Source organism: Vitis vinifera, chromosome 11 (assembly GCF_030704535.1).
Source record: "Vitis vinifera cultivar Pinot Noir 40024 chromosome 11, ASM3070453v1".
Taxonomy (NCBI): Eukaryota; Viridiplantae; Streptophyta; class Magnoliopsida; order Vitales; family Vitaceae; genus Vitis; species Vitis vinifera.
This window is the reverse complement of record NC_081815.1, coordinates 15,191,741-15,216,603: the sequence shown is the minus strand read 5'-3', so window position 1 is coordinate 15,216,603 and position 24,863 is coordinate 15,191,741. Positions and strand designations below refer to the sequence as shown.

Sequence of the window (24,863 nt, the reverse complement as noted above, 5' to 3'; positions counted from 1 at the left end):
AAAATAACTTTCCAAAAAAACATCCTAAAGATTTTGTTTGAAAATATTTCATTTTCTGTTTTTAAAAATAAAAAATAAAAAGCAGTCTTTGGTTGTCAAAAGTGTTTCTTGATCTAGAAAACAAAAAACCTCGCCAAAAAAGTGTTGTGAAAAACAATCATGACTCTGATTTTAAATGCTTCTTCTTGGATATGTTATAACTTCGCTTTAAAAGCATTCTCAGCTTTTTGTCTGGTAAAAACACTTTTCGTTTTTGTCTTAAATAAACAATTTTATTTTTTACGGAGAGTCCTTTTATTTATGATATTTATTTTCATTGCGATTTTTGGAAGTAGTTTTGTGAAACACTGGATTCTCTGCGCCCTAGGATCTCGTATTCACCCTCAATGTGAGAGAAAATTTTTTGAAAAACTAGAAATCTAGAAAAAGGAAAAAGTGAAAGCCTCAACTTCTCCAAAAATTGTAACAAACAATACTATCAGATGTAGTAGTAGATTATGAGAAGAAAAACCAGAGGAAACGAAATTACAAATCCAACAATGAACAATTAACCATGGAAATTTTCATCGTCATTAGCATTTGCATCAGATTAGGCGTTACAAAATACCACTGAAAAAAACCTTTTGAAAGAGAAAAAGAAAAGGAAAAGTTCAACAACATCTCATTGGAACCCATGAATCCGCCATTAAAGACTTAGGTCCAAGGATGGTCAGAACCAAAAACCCCCCCACCGAACACCCCCCACATTTACAAAACCCTAAAATCCAAAAGAATCAAAATAAAAAAAATAAGAAACAACCCTGAAAACCCTAACGGAACTCCGTTGTCAAACCCTAGCTTTCTGCAGGAGAGGAGTAAACCCATTCACCACATTCCTTGTCTCTCTACAGGAATCAAAACCCACTTCGGAAACCATCTTCACAAACTCATCCAACCCCAACCCACCGTATTTCGCCTCATCCTTCTCCAAAAACCTTAGTACTTCTTTGAAAAACCCCACTTCACAGGGTAAAACCAGGCCTCCGCTCGATCGAAGCCCGAACTCCTCCTCCGCCTTGTTCAACAGAGCCACGAAGATCGGCAGGTTCAGGAGCCGGGTTGGGATCACGAACCGCCGGCGGTCCGCGCCTACATAGACGGCCAGGAACCCGGAGGGGGTGCGCCGGATCGACCCGGAGGTGCAGTCGGAATCGGAGTCGGAGAAGGAGCGTATGGACCGCGGTCTGAGACTCACACTCATGGTCTTCCATCGCTGCATTACCTGCTTCAAACGCACGATTTGGCGGATCTTTTCGACACTCTTGACGGCAGAAGCCATTGGAGAAGTTGCAGACAGAGCTCTCCGGAAGGCGAAAGAACTCACAAGGGAGGGATGATTCTGATTTTGATCTTTCAGAGTGCTTGGAGAGAGAAAAAGAGGAAGCTCGCAGAAAAAGAATCCAGAGAAAGTATAGTGCAAGTTGAACTGTGTTAGGGACAGGTACAATGCTATTAATATTATAATATATTTATTATATTGTTATTTTTTTTAATTTTTTTTTTAAATTCTGTTTTTATTTGGTTTCTATTTTTTTAAAATATCCTTTCCATATTTTCATTTTTCCTCCTTTTAATAAGAGTCCATTTCACACTTATTTTAGATAATATTTTTAGTTTTTCAGTTACTTTGAAAAATTAAAATTAAAATTCTTACCTAACCCACTCTTATAAACTTAATCAAATACTATATACGGGATGATACCTTTTTAACAGGACCTTATATTATTCATTTAAAAATCTGAAAATAATTAATTTTTATTTAGAGGCGTGGCTTGGAGCCTATTGAAGAAGAAATTTAGAGGTTTGATTGGATCTTTACTAGGATCTCATTTAGCAGCCCATAAACAACACTCACATGAAAAATTAAAGATGAATAATTTTAATATTATTATAGAGTATTTAAAGAAGACAAAGAAGCAAAAAGAAGCAAATAGTGGGATAGATATGAAAATTTGTAATATTACAGAAAATAATATATAAAATATAAGAATTTTTATGTAAAAAAATGGGTATGTTTTTAAAACCGCTTTTTATGTAAAAAAAAAAATATCAATTGGTGTTATTAATCCGACAAGTAAAAGGTCGTTTTATGAAATAATTATTTGACTTGTGAGAAAATGTGTATTTTAAAATATTTTTAATGTTTTGAAATGGGCGAAGATAAAATTGATTTATAAAAGTTGAAATTCTTTTTTTTTATATATATATTTTTAAATTAGCTAGTCAAAACCCAATTTTTTCCCTTCAAAAAAATTTTAAGATTTAATTTCCACTTTCTCAAATTTTTAAAATTTTGAAAAATCCTTTTAAGTATAATGTAAATTTTTGCTTTTTTATATAAGAATTTTTATTTTTAAAAAATAAAAAATGAGGAGTGTATCTAAGCCTCACCTTTATAATTAAAATTAAAATTAGAATTTTATGTCATATAAAATTCCTCTCTTTTTATTTATTTATTTATTTTTTAAGATTTAGTATTTGAAAATAGATTTCAAAATAATAATTTATTAGAACACAAGGAGAGATGTGAGACTAGAGAAACATGAATTATACATAAAGAATAATGCTATTTTCTCAAAATTTTGTCTCATTTTTATTATTTATTTATTTATTTATTTATATAATAAATGGTGGTTGGATGGAGAGATTTATATAAACAATTATTCTATTTTCCTTTTTTACCATATTTTTATTATTTGTTTATATGATAAGTAGGGATTGGATGCTCTTTTTATTTGTTTATTTAATGCATATTAATTATTTTAAAATATTAAATCACCACTTATCATGAATTGATGATAAAAATATCCACAAAATAGAAAAAAAAAAACTAGCATTATATTTTTAAAAATATAATATGGAAAACATGTGGGCATTGAGAAGGAATTGAAATAAAATATTTGAAATTCAACTAGGTTTGAAAATACTCAAAATAGTATCTTTTAGTGGAGTTAGTTAGGATTCATGGGCCACACTATCCAAAACTTTCTCAATGCCCTCCTTGAATGAATGAAAGTGGAGGCAATGATGAATGGAAGAGGAAAATTTGGATAAGAGGTAAAAGTTAGAGTCTAACAAATTAACAACAACAATAATACCAAAAATTATAGAAAATTTAAGGTATTCCTCATCGAATTCTAGATATAGCATCCATATCTATATGGCTCCTTATCTTTGAATATTGAGTAAGTGATAAAATTTAAATTATTAGATGAGAATATAAAATTATAACTAATGAAGATTGAAAATAAAATTATGAAACTTGAAGTCGACTTGGTACTAACTAATTGATCGCGTATTTTTTATACCTAAAGAAAAGTACCTTCAATATTCAATTATCAATTACACCTTACTAAGGATTTTATGATAAAAAAAATTTAAAAGAGTGAATAATTTATCATATTTGCTAAAGAGGTTTAGGCTCTATTTGCTAACTATTTTCGAAATTTTTTTTGAAAAACACTTTTTAAAAACTATTCTTTGATGTTTTATAAAACAAAAGTCTGTTTGGAAACTGAAAATGTTTTTAACCTGTTTTTAAAATTTTTAAATATGTTTTAAAAATAATTTTATATCTAGTATTTTATTTTTAATCAATCTAGTATAATTATTTTTAAAACAACCTTAAAAAAATAATAGAAAATAACTAAAAGATGTTATTTAAAAAAACCATATTTTCTATTATTAATACTATAAAATAAAAATAATTCTTAATTATTAAATGTGTTTTTTTTTTTGGAGAATAGAAAGTTGCTATTGAAAATAATCGCCATATGAGGCCTTATAATTTCAACTCATCCATTATTGTTTTAGGATATTATTTATTTAAAATATGGAAAGTGAGAAAAGTTGCACAACCATGTAAAAATTTTGAATTCTTATATAATAATTTAAAATATGGGAGTATTAGGATAAGCAAAAGCTATAATTAAAATTCTATTTAGACTAAACTTTTGATATTAATTTGGAGTGTTTGGTAAAACTTAACACTTACTACTTAATAATTTAAATTAATTTTAAATTAATTTAAAATATGGGAGTATTAGGATAAACAAAAGCTATTATTAAAATTCTATTTGGACTAAGCTTTTGATATTAATTTGGGGTGTTCGGTAAAATTTAATACTTACTATTTAATAATTTAAATTGATTTTAAGTTAAAATTTACTTAATTTGCTCACTTAAAATTACTTAATTTTTATTTTAAGTATCAAAGTTGCTTACTAAAATTAATTTAAAATTTTACTTTAAATTTTCAAATTAACACATTTATCCTTATAAGTGTGTGAAGTATAATAATAAAAGAGATCGTTGAAGTAATTATGATAAATGATGGTAAAAAGATAAAATAAAATATATGGATTAAAATAAAATAATTGTTTTTACTTATTAGTTTTTTTTTTATTTTAAATCATACCATTAACTTATTTTACCACTTAATTTATTTAATAACTTACATTAAGTTATTAAATTAATTTACCAAACATCCACTTAAAACATAAAAAGTAAAATGGAGATTATTTTGGTGTTATAAAAATTTTATTAAACATAAAATAGTAATTTACATCATTTAAAACACCAATTTTATTTTATTTTTTAAAAAGGTAATATATTTCTTTCTTTTATATTAAGTTCCTTTCAAATTTAGAAAATTTTCTTTTTAGTAAACTCACCCAATTATCAAATTAAATTTTTATTGAGTATAATTAGTTAGCCACGTAAATATAGAATAAAAAAAAAATTAAAAAAGAAGAAGAAGAAATAATATAGAAAGTTATGAATTTGCTTATTCAAGACACATCATTTTATATTCATTGCAATCACTTTGTCATGGAAGGAAAATAATAATAACAAATTTGCTATTCACTTAGTCATATATAATTTTTCATTGAAAGAATCGAAATGGGAATAGAATGAAGAGATGATTATGGTACGAGACTCTAAAATTAAGGTCCAATGCACTATTGATTAGTCAAAAATAGCAGACAATTAGCCCACATTCATGCTCATAGAAATCCTCGTCACATGGTTAAACTTACATAGCAAATTTATTGGGATTTATTTAACTATTTCGCCGTCATCTTGACTCGTAATTAGCAAGGCCCAAGGTTGTATGAAACCTTAAGCCGTAAATGTTGACCCTAATTTGCATGGTTGTACGTTAATTCATGCTATTATTTTAATCGGTTATGCAATTTCTTAGCAAGTGATAATGGAAACTTTAGCAAGTCATTGTTAAATGATTTTAAGAAGCGTTTTTAATTTTAAAAATATTTTTTTTAAATATTATGGATTTGATAAAATTTTGAAAACATTTTTAAAAACCTAAAAAATCAATTATAGTATTTTTTTAAAAATATTTTATAAATGGTTATTGTTAAAACACTTTTAAAGAAAAATATTTTCACTAAAAATATTTCGATTAAAAATATTTTTGAAAGTGGTTATAGTGAATGTTAGAAATGTTATAAATACTTCTAAAATTATCGTCAAAAGCACTCTAAAAATACTTCGATTAAAATCATTGTCAAATACATTCTAAGTAGAATTGAAGATGAAATATGGAATTATTTTATAGTGAGCTTGGTAGTATTTTTATTCAAAATGGTTTTTAGGATAATCACCTACAAATATTTTTTTAGAAAATAGTATTAAATAATTTTTTAACATTAAGGTAATGTTTTTTTTTTTTTTTTTTACTAAATATTTGACTTTTTCTATTTAACTATAAGTAATCTATTGATATCAACCAATATAAGTAAAGTAAACTTATTATCAATAGTTTCAATTATATTGATTGATATCAACATATTACTAAAAAAACTAAATATTTTGATTTTTTCTATTAAGTAAAAAAAGCAAATATTATCTAAATGATTCTCAACCAATGATTTTTTAAAACCATAAGTGATTTTATAAATTTTTAAAAGTATTTTATAAATTTTCCTAAAACAACCCTAATTCACTACCAAACATAGTCTTCATTTTGTTGAGATAAAAAAGATAACGGGGAATGTGTACAATGAATTCCAAGTACTTTCCACCATTGATGCCATCTTAACTATAAATTAATTTGGATTATTGGCGACTTTCTCTAATATATTTTCCAATCCTTGGTATGTATCCCTTCATATAGAAGGTATGCATATCTAAGGCAGTCATGCCTGACCCACCCACCCACCCATTGGTCAAGTTTAGGTAGGTCACCGCAGTCAAAATTGGTTTTTTTATTTTTATTTTTATTTCTGAAATATATTTTTTAATAGAAAATAGAAGATGAAATCAAAATCACAAATTTTATAGAAGAATATTAATATTATAAAAAATTTATTAAAAATAAAATAACTTATTTCATAATCAAAATATGACTTCTATAAAAAATAATAATTTTCTCATTTTTATATAATTTTTTTTAAATTAATCAAATATGCTTGAAACCTGAGTTTAAAAATGAATCTTTTACTTTATCTCACTTTAAAAAAGAATTTTTACTTTCTCATGAGTACATCCAAACAGGACGTTAATCTGTATCTCCATGACTCCCTATGAATTATTTTCTCCCCGTTCACCCATTCTATCGCATTCTTTATTGGCTTTCCTCTGCCCTTAACCTTAGAGGTTAGTAGAGTCTTCATTGGCTTGATTGGAGTGCAATTTCCATTATAATGCCTTGATTCCTCTACAAAGAATTGTTTTAGGCTATATTTGGCCCATGATTTTTTTTTATTTTTTTTCGTATTTCATTTCATTATAAAACATATGAAAAAAAATCAAATATAATTAAATTTTATTATAATTTATGCTTTTTAAAACTATTTAATGTTTATATAATGGGGGAAATAAGTGAAACGAATTTGAAATGATATAAAAATAATTTATTAATTTTAGATCTATTTTTTTCTTTCACTTTTTCTTTCTATTCTTTCCTTCACATTTTCCATCAAATTTTATGAAATCAAACATAACTTTAAATATTTGATATTCATAACCCTTATACCATAGAAGGAGAATTTGACAAAAATCTTTTCAGCTATTCATGTATGACATTTTACTGATCACTAATTTATTTTTTTTATTTTTTATTTTTAAAGTTTCATAGTCACATTCACATTTTTCTTATTTATAAAAACATTTAAAAAAAGTGTAAATCATTTACTCTTTCCAAACAGGTTTAATTTATTTTTGTAGATTCTTTGTTTTGTTTTTTCTATTATCTTTTTTTCCCTTCAGTTGTTTATACCAAAAGATTATGTTTGATTTAAAAAAAACACTAGTTGTGTTTGGTTTCTAGAAAATTTAAAAGAAAATGCAAAAGAAAGAAAATAGAGAGGAAAAATAGAAAAAAAAAGTTTAAATTTAATAAATTATTTTTATATGTTTTTTAAAATTTATTTTATTTATTTCTCTTTGTTATAGTAAGATTAAATAATTTAAAAATATATACATTTTAAATTAATTTTAATTATATTTTATTTTATTTTGTATTTTTATATAGTGAAAACAAATATGAGAAAATTATTTTCCTTACATGTTCTGTAATTTTTTTCAAAAACCAAACATAACCTAAAGAATATCACAAGCTTATTCATGTTTCTTACTCAAATCCTCTTTAATCCTCATATGGTTAGTATTATTATAAAATAATCTGACATATATTATAGAATTCCTAATTTTCTTATTTTTTATATTAAAATTTAATAAAAGTTCCATTAGTTATTGTCAGTAATACAATAAAAAAATGAAGATTTATATCAATAAAAATAAAATAAAATATGAATACAAAAATAAGAATAAAAATAAAATAAAATTACAAAAAATATTGGTTTTTGTTCAAAATTTATCATTTCCTCAACAACAAAATATGAAAATAAAACAAAATGGGGATTTATGTAAACATGCAATATAATTGAAGAGGTTAATTAGAATTTAAAGCAAGCACAAAATGTCCTACTAACATAGGAGCGCTCCTATTAAGTAATGGAAGAGTATTGACAAAGCCCATAATTAACCAATAAATATACTAACATAGAAATGGTGAGCCAAAATTTAGATAAGAAAAGAAGGTTAAACTAAAATTAATAGAAAATAAAATAAGTGTTAGAAATTATTTACAAATATTAAAACAATAAGAGTTAAATTAATATAAAGATTTTGTATGAATTATAATGCTATGAGATAAGGTGGTTTAATTAGAGGCATTAGAATGTAATAATGAGTTAGATTAGTTAGTTTAGATTGGAAGTTTTCTTTTTAACATTATTGAATTTAGATTGGAAAGAAAAATTTATATCAGGATTACCCACCTTATTTGCAGAAAAAGTTAGACAAAAAATAAGAAATATTCATAATGGTAGGATTCCTTATGAGTCATTAACATATGGAGAATTAATTACTTTTGTTAATAATGAAGGTTTAGCCCTTTGTACAGATCTTAAATTAAAGAGTCAAATGAAAAAAGAGAAACAAGATAACATAAAAGAATTAGGAAGTGTTATTATGCTTAAATTTCTGTAATAAATTAGACAGTATTAGACATTAAATATTTCAGTTTTTATGCTTGGAGATAATTAGACAGATTTAATTATTTAATTATTGCGTGCACGAACTGTTGTACGTCCTGGGTGCAAATGGTATCAGAGCCATTTTCTGCTTGAGAACCGAGTGGTGTTACGAGTTGGAACAGTGATTAATCGCAGATTTAGTCCTGACTTAGTTCGGGTTGAATTTCCTGTGAACGGATTGGTCAGCCTGTGATAAGCGGTGTTTAAGGGCAGAAGGAGCGTAAGTCCCGTGTTGATCCGCTTGTGGTGGTCCCTGTTTAGGAAATTATCTGAATTGATTAAGGATAAAATTGTGATTATTTTCTGTGACAATGAGTAATATTATTAGGAGATTAAGTAGAGGTAGTTCTTCCCAATCACTTAGGTCTAATGATAGTTCTGCATCATCTTCTGCATCATTAACTGCATCATCACTTACTCAAAATATAGTTAATAGTCAAGAAATAAATATTGCTCAAATAGAAAGTCAACTTCATAATTGGTTAATTCCGCACATGAAAATTAATACAATATATCAACAAGGAAATTTTGAATTTAATCAAAATTATTCAATAAAAACTGAAGAAAAAACTATATCTCTTAATCAAAATTTAGAAAGTCTTCAATTATTAAGTCAAAATAATATTAATCATCATAGGAAGAAATTTAATTATATTCACATAGGATTAGTTCAAGTTGCTATAAAACCTTTATTTAGGCTAGGATTAGATATTCCTGTATTTGCATGCCTTAGAGACGCTAGATCTATAAACTTTACTGATTCAATACTTAGCATGATAGATTCAAACCTTGCTAATGGTCCTATTTATTTTAACTGTTTTCCAAACTTTTCCATGAACATAAATGATCCTAGTACACTTTCTAGTCTAACTTTAAATATTAAAACTAAAAACATGAATTTTGTAGAAGAAGCTCAAACTATAGCAATAATTTATAGGATATATTATAAAGTCATGACTACTCAATTAAATCCTAGAGCTATATGTCAATCTGTTAAAGATGAAACATTATTATTACAATATAATCCTAATAATACTCAAGCTTTTGTTCCTAAAAAATTAAAATGGAATGAAATTACTCAAGGTAGTCAATGGGAATTAAAAGATTTAACTCATCCAAAACCGATTAAGCCTTTAACAACTCCTTCAAAAATAATTCAACATATTGATGGTACTATTCAAATAGAATTTTCTCCAGCTTCTAGATATTCTTTTAATCAAGATTTCGTGTCTTCAAGACCTTCTAATTCAAATGCTAGCTTAAATAGTGTCAATTTTGCTCCAAAAATTCCTATTCCTGTTTATCAACAAAATGAATCTCCTCCTGTGTCTCCTACTCATTCTGATATGTTTCCCAATCAAGTCAACATAATTCATAAGAAAAATTACAAAAAGACTCCTTTTACTCTTAATGTAGAATGGATAAAATCAGATTATTTTTCTCCTAAAAATGATTCAAAAAGAGCTTATTTTCAAACATTTCCTCCTCAAACTAGAAATGCATTAAGAAAACAATATGAAAAATATATGAATCAAAAGAAAATTACTATTCCTTTTTTCTATTGGTTTTTCAAACTTAAAAAACAAAGAAAACAAATTATAACTTTAAGAGATAAAGAAGGACACCAATTAGCCTTAAAACACTCAGAAAATATTCAAAAAAGAATTTTAACAATAACCTCAGAATTAGGTTCACAACCACCCTTAAATAATCATCAATTCAATTTTGATAATAATTCAATTTCTGCATCTCCCTTTAAAATCCCAAGAACTAAAGATGAACAAAGTCCCATAATTTACAAAGACATTAGACAAATTCAACAACAATTAAATTATACAAATCATTCTCTTCAACATGTGAATCAACAAACAACAAAAATTTCTCAAATTTTGTTTTCTTCTGCCCCGGGAGAGAGGATAGGAGAAACAACATCAAAATTACAATTTTCTTCAAAAGTTTCTTCAACTTTATCATCATCATCATCTTCGTCACCATCATCTTCTAAGTGTTTAGACCAACCTTTTATTATTCCTATAAATGCTGCAAAATCAAATATTCAACTAGCAACACCAACAGAAATAATGTTAAAAGAAATACAAATCAGATTAGATAAACTCAATATTAATGGTATTAATCAAACTAAGAATCAAATTCAAACCATAACAAAAGGAAAATCAGAAATCAATAAAATAGAAGAACAATTCAAAATGTCTCCTGATTCAATAGTAAAACCTCCTGCAACAGTCAATGCAATTTCTAATAATTTTGTAAGTAGAAAAAATTATTATTCAAAACCTTCTTTTCCTGATGTCCAATTAGAAGAAAGAAATTATCAATTAGCTGCTAGTTATGATGGTAGTAGTTTTTATGAATGGAATATAGATGGAATGAGTGAACATCAAATAATCAATCTGCTTCATGAAATGATGATGGCTGCTAATGCATATAGAATCAAGACTAGTAATTCTGACTTTCATGCTGCCGGTGCCTTAGTCATAGGATTTACTGGTTTGCTTAAAGGATGGTGGGATCATTATTTGAGTCAAAATGATAGGATTAATGATTGATAAAGAAAATGATGAATCAAGTGAAAATTATGAATCAGAAGAAGATAATCAAATCCTTATAACTCAAGAAATATCAAGTGAAGAGTCAAGTCTAGAAGAAGAATCAGATAATCAAAAGGATTGTGATGGTATTTGTGCATGCTCATATAAGTCAATAAATGTGATTTCAAAATATTTAAAAACTCATTTTAACATCATTATTAGAAATTATGTTCCTCTCATAAACTCAACATATTTTCAAATTTGGTATGATAAAGATAAAATCATTAGATATTTGTTTTATTCTTCAATAGAGATACTAACATTTAAATTTTGTCTACAGATGGAGCAAGAAAGAATTACCTTTGGGAAATTTACTCTTCCAGTATTTCCTAAATGTAATCTATCATTTCGAATTCATAAAGATATTGAAGGTTTAGACAGATCACAAAAATGCATTTTAGACAACCTCTGGAATGCAAAAAGTGATATTCAAAAGTTGGAAGCTTTAAATGCCTTATCTTTCCATTTTAAACAGTTAAATGATAAATTAGAAAGTTTTTCTAATCCTTCAAGTTCTGATATACATTGCACCCCAATGGATACAGATCTTGAAAATTTCATTTGCAGGAAAAAAGCAAAAGGATCCAAAGATGCATTTTCAAAAGATTTTCAAAATGAATTTCAAAAAGAACTTTCAAAACCCAATGAAGATTCAAAACTTTCTCAGGAAGGCCAAGAATGTCAAATTTCCAGATTTTCATTTTTCAAGTTGAAAATTTTGGACCTTCTTGAAAGCATTAGACATATGATATGTGAAAAGGCTAAAGCTATAGGAGAAGCAAAGCAAGAGCATATCATGCAATTTCTTGCTGACTGTAGCACTTTTGGAATTACTATTCAAGGGATGAGCTTCACTTGGATTTCTTTTTATGACAACACTTATAATAATTGTCCAAAGACCGATCCCTTGTGTAGAGAAATTCCATTAGAAAGGCATGACTGTAAGTGTGCTCTTACTTATAGTATATGCAAAGCCAACATTGACCTAGACAGTTATAAACCAATAGTCATTAAATTCAACAATGAGTCAATAGAGCTAACTCCAACCCTCCTCATGGACTATGGAGTTCTTTATCAATTGATTTTCTCTCATCCTGATCAAACTGATAAATTTGGAAGAAAATTAGCTATTTGTGTTTTAAATGCCTTCATCAATAATTTCAAATCTGTTGAACTCATCATAGAGAGTAAACCTCCTGAATGGTCGAATGATGGAGGAGTCTACCCTGCTCAACATCTCATTTTACTCAAAGCCAATTAGAGAAAACATCAGTTGTTTGGTACAGAGGACCCTTGGCCCTGTACTAAATCCAGTCTCAAAAAACAAATCAGACATTGGAGATCAAGAATGATTGCAAGAGACCTTGATTCTGAGATTTATAGTTCTTCTAACTATAATCTCATTACTGAAGACAATATTCAAAAAATCATCTCTGCAAATAACTTTCATGAAGTCCCTCTTTTGTTTCAAACTCAATTTACTTATCTTGTTGATAAGTACAAAAAAGAATATGTCCTTGAAGAAAAAGCCAGAAAAACTTTTGAGAAATATCTCTTAGAAATGCTCAGTTAAGAGATATCAAGAATCAAGAATCTTTTGTACATCTGTAAAGTAGCTCTCTTGTGATTATTCAAAAAAAAAAAAAAAAAAAGAGAACAGTATATGAAGTCTGAAGAAGTGCACAGTGCACAGATTGTAAAAAAAAAAAAAAAAAGTGAATAGTGTTTTGTGAATAGTAAATTCCGTCCTTTAAAGTAAAAAGCAAGATGACTCATTGCCCATGTGACAAAATGAAAAAGAAGAAAGGAAATTTACCTCCTGCATACACGTGGAAGACATCAAAGGCATAAAGCCTTCTTGATAGCCCAAAGCCTTTGCTATAAATAGGGCTCAAATGCTTCCTCCCAGGGCAGAGGTCGGCAAGGGTTCGAGAGCTCTGTAAAGAGTTAGCTGCAAGAAAAAAATATTGGAGAGTTTCAAAAAATTCTGAGAGTTCAAAAAATATTCTCTTGTAATTTTCTTTTTGAGTTAGAGTCATTCCTCTACTGTCAACAACCTGTAGTCATCAACTCTCTGTAATCAACGTATATTTTCAATAAACAATATTTTCAGATTCAAATATTTGTGTTATTATGCTTAAATTTCTGCAATAAATTAGACAGTATTAGACATTAAATATTTCAGTTTTTATGCTTGGAGATAATTAGACAGATTTAATTATTTAATTATTGCGTGCACGAACTGTTGTACGTCCTGGGTGCAAATGGTATGAATTATAATGCTATGAGATAAGGTGGTTTAATTAGAGGCATTAGAATGTAATAATGAGTTAGATTAGTTAGTTTAGATTGGAAGTTTTCTTTTTAACATTATTGAATTCATTCTCCATACTTGGTTTTATATTAGTCATTGAAGACTCAAGATCATCAATTTAAACATGTGATCATTCATGTTAGTATTATTGAGTAGGGATGGTATGAACAATGGCAACAAACGTATTTGTGTGTGTGTGTGTGTTTTTTTTTGGAAATATAAAAAAACTGAGTAAGAAAAATGTAACAAGAGACTGAAAAGTCCTAATAGCATTTAAATGCCCAAAAGTGATCAAGTGGCCCTTGTGAGCACTTAGCACCAATGGTGACTTAGGGGTTTTATTTTTAAATTTTAGAATTATTTGAATTTAAAATAACGTTATTGAACTTGGTTCATTAAGGTTTCCATTATATAAATATGCCTTACAATGTTGAAATATACACGTGTCCTAGATTGATATAGCTATTATTCCTTCATTCATTCCCAACACTTTTAAGAGTCAAAGTCATTGTTAGATGATTGGAAAACAAGTTCACTAATGATTTAAATCATATGAAGTTTTCAGGTTTCAATGAAGAATTCTAAAGAAAACTCAATTAAGCTTGAAAAAAAATCAAATGACATGAAAAAAAATTGTAGATATTTTAAAGACTTAAAGTATCTAGAAAATCAATAAGATGGTATTGTTGGGTATATTTAGGTCTTAAAATCTATTTCATGCACTTCAAAGTTGTTTTACTTCATCATCTCTTGAGTTTAAAATTGACGTTTTATAATGAGATTGGATGAATATGTGTTTTAACTCAAAACCTTGAGTCTATTTTTTTCTAAACTGACTTAAAAAGGTTTTTAAAAGAGTTAAACTAGTTATTGTAAGCTTAGAACCAAAAAATGGAATTTTTTTTTGCCCTCTTAGGTGCAACTAGCTCAGGCTATTTGAAACTAGTTGAACTGATTGGGAATCGACTCAATTGATTAGGCTCACCAGGTTAAGGGTGCACAAAATTTTCTCTCTTCTATTAGTTGGTATGTTGTCAATTAAGGTTTTGACTCACCCGATCAAGGGTTAGTCAAACCTTAAAAGCATCAATGGTCACTTGTAGTGTATTAAATGCATTAACAACTAGTTAATTGATCAAACTGAAGCTTGATCGATTAAGGACACTTTTTATGGTTTCTGGTGTCTAAAGTTACTGTCTCTAAATTGAAGAACCACACCATTTTTATTGAGATGAGAACAACTGCATTGAATTGAAAACCTTTATTTTCTTAGATTCAAAGTTTTTCATTTAAGTGTATTGAATTCTAACTTGCAAATTTCATTAGTACACCTTCAAAATCCATCCTAGTTTCTTATGTATTATGAATCATATTTGTTCTAGGATTGAAAACAATAAAATCTCTCCTACTTATCCATTTTTTAGTGAAAAGATTCCAAGTTGGTAGAACACTTGAAGGGTTTGTGAAGGTCCATTGGAACCTAGTAATCCAAGTGTAAGAAGGTTGAAGACTTTGGTCTTAAAGTCTTGATCATGCTATACTATTTTTTTCCATGTTTTAATTTTTTGACTCAATATGTGGGACAACTTTGATGTTAGATCAAGGACAAGAAATTTTCATTGCCTTTTCTAAAATAATTGTATAACCTAATTTAAACGTACCATTATCATATTTATATCCAGATTGTAAAACTCTTTAAGTGCTTCAACAAGTGCAATACCTTCATCTTTCGTCCATAATCGACGATCTCTAGTCTTGCCTTTCTCTTTAGGTTGAAAATTTGATGCACTTTCTATTCCTATTTGTGTCATATAACAAATAATATTTCAAACACTTGAACAACAAACATATATCATTATATTATTACTTTTTCCTATTTATGCAAATAGTTTCATACATTTATTTCTTCAAAAAAATTAAAAATTTTAAAACAATGTCAACAAAAGATCATATGTCCATGAAGAATAGAACATAATATCATGTCTTAAACAAAAGAAAAAAAAATCAAAACTATTTGACAAACTAAAACCTTGATTGGGCATAATTGAAGGTCAAACTCTAACATTATCCATCAACCAAATAAAAGACAAGTTTCCTTCATATCAAAGACAAAATGATTGAACATGTGTCATCAACAATTTCAAAAATCAAAGTGAAAACAATACTTAAATCCAAACAAAACATTAAACAAATACCCTCTCATCCTAACCCTCTATTTCCTCACCACTCATTGAACATTTGCATTGCCAAGTTGGCCCTCCATTGAGACCACTGATTGGATGCTTCTATGGTAGCAATGGGTTCATCATACTCTAAGTTAAGTTGCATTTCACTTTCTACTTCAACTTATTCTTCTAATGGATATGTTGGCATTTCCATTCTAAATAGATTATGAAGAAGACAACATATGGTGATTATGCGACTTTGTGTTTTTACTGGATAATATGGACTCCTTAAAATACCCCAACGTAACTTAGGCAAACCAAAGCATTTTTTCAATAACATTTTGTGCGATAGAATGCTTCATGTTAAAAAATTCATCTAGGGAATTTGACATATTTCTCTCTCTCCATTCTTATGAATGATATCTCTGTCCTCTAAATGGAACAAGAAACCCCTCACTATTTGTATAGCTTGCATCTACAAGATCATAATAACCTAACCAAAAAAATTAGATGCATTGTTTTAGAATATAAATAAATATTTTGTACTACTTGATTGATGTATAACACTATTAATATAACTATGAGAGATTTTTAACCTATTTTATCTATGTATAACATATCGAAGCACTCTAGAATTAGCAACAAAGCCTTCCCAACCTGATAAAAAATAGATAAATTTCATGTCTTGTGAACATACTCCTAGAACATTGGTAGCAATGTCACTTTTTATAGTACGATATCTAGGCTTCTTAGTATCTGGTACATTCATCCTAATGTATATCCCATCTAGCATTCCTAAATAGTTCTACAATATAAAAAAAAAAAAAAAATTATTTTTGAATTATGATGTATATAAAATAGAAAAGCACTTTCCATAAAAGTTAAAATGCCACTTTGCAATTAAAACATCACTTTCTATATATCCACGTACATATCCCAAAAGGAAATAAAATATTCTATGAAAAGGATAGGTTGCCATATAAATGGGACAAAAAGGACGGTGCGACTTTTTCTTTAGATGGAGACTTTTTCTTTGAGGGGAGATCAACACACGCAAGAGTTTTTTGGAGGGAGCGGTAAAGGACTTGAAGGACTAATTGGGCTGCCATTTCGACACATCAAGAGAGTATTTTTCCGATACAATACAGGTTAGTTTTTGGATTTTTGATACAGTGTTTCTTTTTAGTTTGGGTTTTAGTTGATTGGTTTAATTAATTGTTTGTGATAAATTCTTTTAAATCTTGATTTCGAACAATCTTTTATTTTTCTTAGATTAAATGTCTTTCTTTTATAATTGCAATTCATTAGTTCTATGCTAGTTTATTTTAATCTACATGAACGTTTAAATAAAGTTTATATTTTTAGTTTAATTTTAGTTTATTTTTAATGTGAATGAGTTATTGATCTTAAATCTATTAGTTTAATTGGACTTGTAAGGTAAAGTTTATATTTTTAATTCCGATTAGTTTAAATTCTAGTTTATTTTTAATTTGAATGAGTTATTGATCTTAAATCTATTAGTTTAATTGGACTTGTAAGGTAAAGTTTATATTTTTAATTCCGATTAGTTTAAATTTTAGTTTATTTTTAATTTGAATGAGTTATTGATCTTAAATCTATTTGTTTAATTCGACTTGTAAGGTAAAGTTTATATTTTTTATTGCGATTAGTTTAAATTCTAGTTTATTTTTAATTTGAATGAGTTATTGGTCTTAAATCTATTAGTTTAATTGGACTTGTAAGGTAAAGTTTATATTTTTAATTCCGATTAGTTTGAATTCTAGTTTATTTTTAATTTGAATGAGTTATTGATCTTAAATCTATTAGTTTAATTGGACTTGTAAGGTAAAGTTTATATTTTTAATTCCGATTAATTTGAATTCTAGTGTATTTTTAATTTGAATGAGTTACTGATCTTAAATCTATTAGTTTAATTGGACTTGTAAGGTAAAGTTTATATTTTTAATTCCGATTAGTTTAAATTCTAGTTTATTTTTAATTTGAATGAGTTATTGATCTTAAATCTATTAGTTTAATTGGTCTTGTAAGGTAAAGTTTATATTTTTAATTCCTATTAGTTTAAATTCTAGTTTATTTTTAATTTGAATGAGTTATTGATCTTAAATCTATTAGTTTAATTGGTCTTGTAAGGTAAAGTTCATATTTTTAATTCCGATTAATCTAAATTCTAGTTTATTTTTAATTTGAACGTGTTACCGATCTTAATTCTTTAGTTTAATTGATCTTGTGAGGAAAAGTTTACATTTTTAATTCCAATTAGTTTAATTCTAGTTATTCATGTGTTTCTTAAAATCTAAATGTTAGTTTTTGGATGAAAATTTTGTTAGTTTATTTGATTGGGAAGTTATAAATTTGTTGCCTTAGTGATTGTTGGTCAATTTTTTTTTTGAGGGCCACTGGAAACCCATGAAGGTTGGCCTTTACTCTCACCACTTTAATTGACAAGATTTCCTAAAATCTTTATTTTGTGATCTTTGTTTCCTTTTGTTTTGATTGATATTTTGTTTTCTATTTTTGTTATTTTAAAAATTAATTTCCTTTATTTTAAGACAAAACTCTTTTTCTCAAAAAAAAAAAAAAACCTTTTAAAAGATTTTTTTAAAAAAAAATTCATTTAAAGCCTCTAGAATCAAAATCTCTTTTCTATTTAAAAAAATAACATGCAACCATATCTTAATCGGTTTGCATCCTTCTCAATTTTCAACAAAAATTTTGGTTTTAAACAAAACGCGAATCAAAGCTTGTGGTCCCAAAATAAAATGGGACAATTTTAGGCTAAATTCGTGTATATTAATTTGGGGAATCGGTGAAACCCCTACATAAGAAAATCTTTTTCAAAATTTATTTTTTCTACCACCCTGCTATTTATTGTAATTATATTTACATTTTTCTTTTTAGGAATTGTATACAAGATATGTATGATAATTAATTATTCCATATTCTGATAATTTTTGCTAATTAATTAGATAAGCATGCTAGGATTTATTATTTATTATTTATTATCTAACCCCCATGTCTTGAGGAAGCACATTAGGAGTTATATATGCTATCTAGGTACGTTCCCTAATACCCACTTTCTAAACCTTATGAATATGATTGTCGTTGTGTACTATGCCCATGCTTGCTATCCTGTTTGATTGCCTTGATATATATTTGATGATTGTTTGATCGTCCTTGATAAAATGCATGTCGTGTGTCATATTTTTTAATTAACCATTGATGTTTTATGATAGCGCTTAAGAAGTGGTTCAGGTACGCACCCTAACTCTCCTTTATTGTGATTGATCTCCTTATTTAGCATGCTACTTTTCTGAAATCACCTAACTTACTTAGGTATTTACAATTAATCAATTAATTGCCACATAACCCCCAATTTAGTCAGTAGAGACCTCTTTAGGGCTTAGAGGGGTGCTACCTTCTAGAGGTACCTTCCCAATAAGTAACCTGATCCCCAGACTTAGACTCGGGTTTTTCAAAGACACGTTTTTCCAAAAATTATGGATTCATTTTTTTAGGGTTTTATTTCTTGTTTTATTTTCCCTTTAAAATAAAAATAAAATAAGTGGCGGCTCCAACTTTTCCAAAACTAAATAATTTTTCATAAATAAAAAGCGAGTCTCGCCGATCGAGTGGGGACGCACGTGAAAAATGCGGGTCCACAACGTGGCTTGTGCACATCACACGTGATTCTCGTGCGGATCTCGTGCATGCAACCCGTATAATTCTAGTGCGCTTCTTGTACACCCAAGATCTTCCGCCCAATGACTCTTCCTTATATATAGGCACTAAGATGGTGGAAATCTCAATGGTAGAGGTTAAGGTCACTTAACTTAACCCAAAAAGGTTGCTAATTGATTAATTAACCATATAAGATTCTAATTAGTCAATTAGCCCAATCCAAAGGTATCCCTCACTTATCCTTGTGCAACCTTGCGTAATTACCAAAAAGCCCTTATGCATAAAAGTGAACTAAAAACTCATTTAACTCTCATAAATTGTGCTATCAAGTAATATAAGCTTAAAGTGGAAACCAATAGGACCCATAGGAGTACTGGCTCCCTCATAATCAAGTTCTTAAATTGACTCAACATCCCACTATAGAGAGTTAACTATACTTCAATACCCTATGTATATTACAACAGTCTCAATACCCTCTCAAGATTAAGAGTCTATGTAGTATAATAACTTGGTGAATCATGACAACTGATAGCCTTGAGTCATGATACACATGTTAGTCTTGTCCAATGTGCATTACATACACTAGTGCACTCACCATAGGAAACTCATCCCAACGACGAAAACAAGTCATCCATCCAATTAGGAAGTAGCGCATTATAATCTCTATTGGATTGCCAAAATCCATAAACCAACTATGAACAACTTATCTACTTACAAGGAACCCATGACTTGTATCTTTTGTGCAACTCTTAATGCACTCAAGTCATGTACAACATAATATACATAGATTGAATGCTCAAATCAGTGTAAGTACACCAAAAGGATAGTAAGGGGATAGTTAAGTCTAACTTTGTTACATCATGTCTTGTTTTTAAGGGCTCAATCCCAACGAGAATTGCATTGATGACAACATTAAAATGTCTACTAACTATCTCCTCATAATGAATGAATCGAAAATTTACAACTCGATTCTTTGTGTGATGGACTAAATGTTAGGATTGAGCCCTTAAAAGAAAAACATGATGTAACAAAGTTAGACTTAACTGTCCATTTGTTATCGTTTTGGTGTATTGATATTGATTTGAGCATTCAACCCTTATCTTGTACATTGTACATATGCATTAGGAGTTGCATAGAAGATATAAGTCATGAGTTCTTTATAAGTAGATAAGTTTTTCACAATCGGTTTATGAATTTGGGTAATTCAATAGAGACTATAGTGTACCGCCTTCTAATTGGAAGGATGACTTGTCTTGGTCGTTAGGATAGGTTTCCCATGGTGAGTGCACTAGTGTATGTGATGTAGATTAGATAGGACCTATGGTGAATCATGATACGAGGATATCATTTGTCATGATCGACCAAACTACTATACTGCTTGGACTCTCAACCTTGAGAGGATATGGAACTTGTGTTAAAATCAATTGGGGACTTTGACTTGTGGGTGAGACCCTAAAATAGTCATATATTCCTATGGATTGAGTCACTATTGATAGGGGTTGGTGACAATAGGTATTTTCAATAGAGGCAATATGATTTCTTAAAGAATTGAGACAGTGTATCCCTTTGGGTGATCTAAGGGACATGTGATCATGAAATTTGTGGCCATAATAATTCCTTTAGTAGAATTTGACAACTCTTTGAAGTTGAAGTATGTCAGTTGATTACATAATAAGTGGGATATGTAACTCAAGGATTTGAGTGGAAATCTAAATAGGTGATAACACTACCTTACTAGATTATAGATGCCAATTCATGGGGAGACTGCATATAATGGATAGTAAGTCATAGACCCAAGCTTTGTTTTATTATTATTTACATGGAGGAATAGAGTGCAATTGATTCTCTTTAGTAGAATGTTGAATAAACTTCATAATTGGATTCCAAGGGAATTCGTACTCCTATGGGCCCAATAGTCCCTACTCTGAGCTCATATGCCATGATGTCACGGTTAATGAGGGTTAGATTAGCTATAGGTTCATTCTTGTGCGTACAGGTGTTTTGATGGTTACGGAATGTTGCATAAGGGATAATGAACAAGGTCTTTGGATTAAGCTAATTGATTAATTAGATGACCAAATGTATTAATTAGTTAGGACCCGTTTTAGGTTAGATTAAGCAACACAAGTCTTGATGGGCTCAAGTCACTTAAGCTCAGTAGGCAACCCTATAATTACCCCTCTTAAAGGGTTAGAGTTTCCTAATGACTTTAGTTAGTTGTTTTCCACCTCCATAGAGAGAGAGAGAAGGAGAGAGAGAGAGAGAGAAATAGCCAAGGTTTCCACATTTCTAAAGCCCACACTTTTGAGTGTTAAAATCGTGGTTCAAGACATTGGGTGCATGAGACTTCCAGACTATTCAAACATGTTCTTCACCATAAGAAATTAATGTGAAAACTTTCAGATCCAGGTATGAGGTTGATATATCTAGATCTATAGTTAATAATGGTTTTTATTGTCATTTCATTATGCTACGATAGATTTAGAGATGACTAGGAATAGACACATGCACCCTACGGGATCTAAGGCATGGAAATGGAGTAATCCAGGGTTCCCAACACTAAAATATGCAAAAACATTGCAATTTGTTCCTTAACACGTATGATTGTTGTGTCATGAAGATGACCCATAGAGCAAAGAAGGGAACATAAGATCCTAAAGGTATGCATATCCATCCTAAGCTATTCAATGCAAGGTCTATCATCCGTGTGAATAAGTTGTTGTAAATTTCTCATTTGTAACTCAAACCTATCCTTTACTCTTCTCTTGAGGACATATTTTTTGTAATGTCTTTCTACAATGAGATTTATAATGGTTACTATGAATGTAACCATTAACATGTTAAACTTCAAGTTTAGTAAATAATGAAGACTTCTAAATCCTCACTTGCATTAGTCATATCTGAAAAAATATCAATAAATGTAAAAAAAAAAAAAAAAAACCATTTAATGAACTTAGAAAACCATGAGGAAATGAAATCATTCTGTAGACCCTCCATTTTGTCCTCCTAGCAAATATCCTATTAGGTATTTGTCCCGTATTTTACAGTAATTCCCTAGTGGCCAATTACTACTCGTGTAGCCTATCTTTTCTAAGCCACCTTGGGGACTTTGGTTGAGGGATTTATCTATCCCCATTGTGACTCTTGGTAACCCTAATTTAGACTTAGGTTCACTTAGACACCTTAGGATCACTTAGACACCTCAGACCCACTTAGGCACCTTAGGATCACTTAGGCATCTTAGGTCCACTTAGGCACCTTAGGTTCACTTAGACACCTCAAGCCCATTTAGACTTAGGCCCACTTAGGCACCCTAGGCCCACTTAGGCACCTTAGGCCCATTAGGCACCAACTTAGGTCCACTTAGGCACCCTAGGCTCATTATGCACCACCCTAGGCCCACTTGGGCACCTTAGGCCAACTTGAGCACCTTAGGCTCACTTAACCACCTAGGCCCACTTAGGCACCCTAGGCTCATTAGGCACCACCTTAGGCCCACTTAGGAATCCTAAGCCCATTTAGACACACATGGCCCATTAGGCATGACTAGCCCACTTAGTTTTACCAGTCTTGCCTAGGTCACCTTTTAGGCACATCTTACATGATTGCATGACTTTATGGCTCACATTTTTGCATGGCTTGCATGACTTTCCTTTTTATTATTATCTATTTAGCCATTTTGTATATTACCTTGTGTATTTTTTTTTTTTTTTATCATTTCATAAAACACTTATATTCAATCTGATAATTTTGTAAAATACTTTCATTTATTTGAATCTAATAATTTTATAAAACACTTTAAATATAATCTAATAATTTTGTTTAATTTAATCTAATAATTTCATCAAATACTTTTAGTTAATCTAATAATTGTATAAAATATTATATTTTTTGTCAATTCAATAATTTTTTACTCATTTCCTAAAACACGTTTTTTTAATTTAACCTATCAACTTTGGAATTTTTTAGGGAGATTTATCAATGGGGAGTTTGGCTTCTTTAGGAAAGGAAACTTGGAGGTTGTGATTGAGAGATATTCAGTCCACGTTTGAAAAAAAATAAAGAAAGGAAAGAGAGGCCCGGGATGGAAAGATAGTGTGAAACCAAGGTTTGGTTAATCTTGATTTTGATGATAACAAAACAAGGTTTAGAACTAATGATCATATTTCAAGTGTGATTAGGCAAGACGATTTCCAAAGTGGTAATCACAAAGACAAATCAAGCCAAGGAGAAATCATGAAGAAGAAAACCACCTCAAAGAGAAGAGTTTTTCAAGACTAAAGCTTCATAAGATCTCTTTGTAAGGTTGTTGGTGCACTAGGACTTTCATGCATTTCATTCTTTATTTATGCACCAAAATCATCCAAGAGTAATATTGTTTTCAATATCTTAAGAATTGGATGATTTCATGTTTTCAACTAAAACCTTGTGTTAAATGATTTTCAAACTTGTGCTAAAAGGTTTTAAGTTGAAAAAAGTTGGGTGTTGAGCCAAAAAATGGCTTAATCGGTTCAACTGGTTGTGCTCGTCCGGTCGAGGACCGGTTGAGGGAGGCCAAAAAGTTTCTCTCTCTCCCAATGGCCTTCTTTTCCCGGTCAAGGTTGAACCTCAACCGGTTGAGGTCCGGTCGAGGTCCGGTTGAGGTCGGTTGAGGCCTAATGGTCACTTGCCAAGCATTAAATGCTAACGACTAGTCAACCAATCGACCCCTAGCTCGACCGGTCGAACCCCCAACTGCTAGTTTGACTTTTTTCTTCTATAAATAGGCTCAAATCTTCATTGTTTCAAATGCTTAACCTTCCCAAATCTTTCTTGATTATATTTAAGCCTTAGAAGAGTATTTTTGAGTGCACCATTATTTCAAAACTTGCATATCTTTAGTGCACCATTCAATCCTAGTTTTTCTTATATCATTTGAGCTTAAGGTTATTGAGCTAGGATTTTTGAGAGGTCATTCATTTGTAAATCTTTGAGAGGAAGTTTCTCAAGTGTGAGGTATCACTTGAGGGATTGTTCAAGAGTGGGATATCTCTTGAGAAGTGTAAAGGGTGCTTGGAGCCAAAAGTCCAAGAAGGTGAATTGGAACCATAATCCAATTGTATTGCTTGAAGGCTTGGTTTGGAAGCCTTGGATTAGTGGAACCTCAAGCTTGGGATTGAAGCTAGAAGAGAGTGGATGTAGGCCGGGTTGTGCCGAACCACTATAAACTCTTGTATTTGCATTCTCTCTTCCCTACTCTTTAATTTATATGCTATTGTCTATATATTGATTATTATATACTTACATATAATTCTCTTTTGCATTCACTTGTTTAAATTTGTGAAAAGAGACCATCACCCTATTCACCCCCCCTCTAGGGTGATTACTATAGGTTGGATTAGCCTTAAATTCCTAACAAATAGGAAGATGTTTTTTTTCAGGCCATGATGTTTACAGAGAGTAAGTCCACGTTCAAGGAAGATGGGGAAAGTGCAGC

At 29.4% G+C, this 24,863-nt stretch overlaps 1 protein-coding gene across 1 annotated transcript; it reads right to left on the bottom strand.

The window, feature by feature from the left end:
* Window positions 1–547: 547 nt before the first annotated feature.
* Window positions 548–1,470, bottom strand: LOC100266954 (auxin-induced protein 6B-like). The gene has a single exon (XM_002265896.4). The coding sequence runs from the start codon at window positions 1,316–1,318 to the stop codon at window positions 827–829; it is 492 nt and encodes a 163-aa protein (XP_002265932.1). The 5' UTR covers window positions 1,319–1,470; the 3' UTR covers window positions 548–826.
* Window positions 1,471–24,863: the final 23,393 nt, after the last annotated feature.

Excerpts from the sequence above, each read along its gene's own strand:
- LOC100266954 (XM_002265896.4), bottom strand. The coding sequence starts at position 1,318 with ATGGCTTCTGCCGTCAAGAGTGTCGAAAAGATCCGCCAAATCGTGCGT.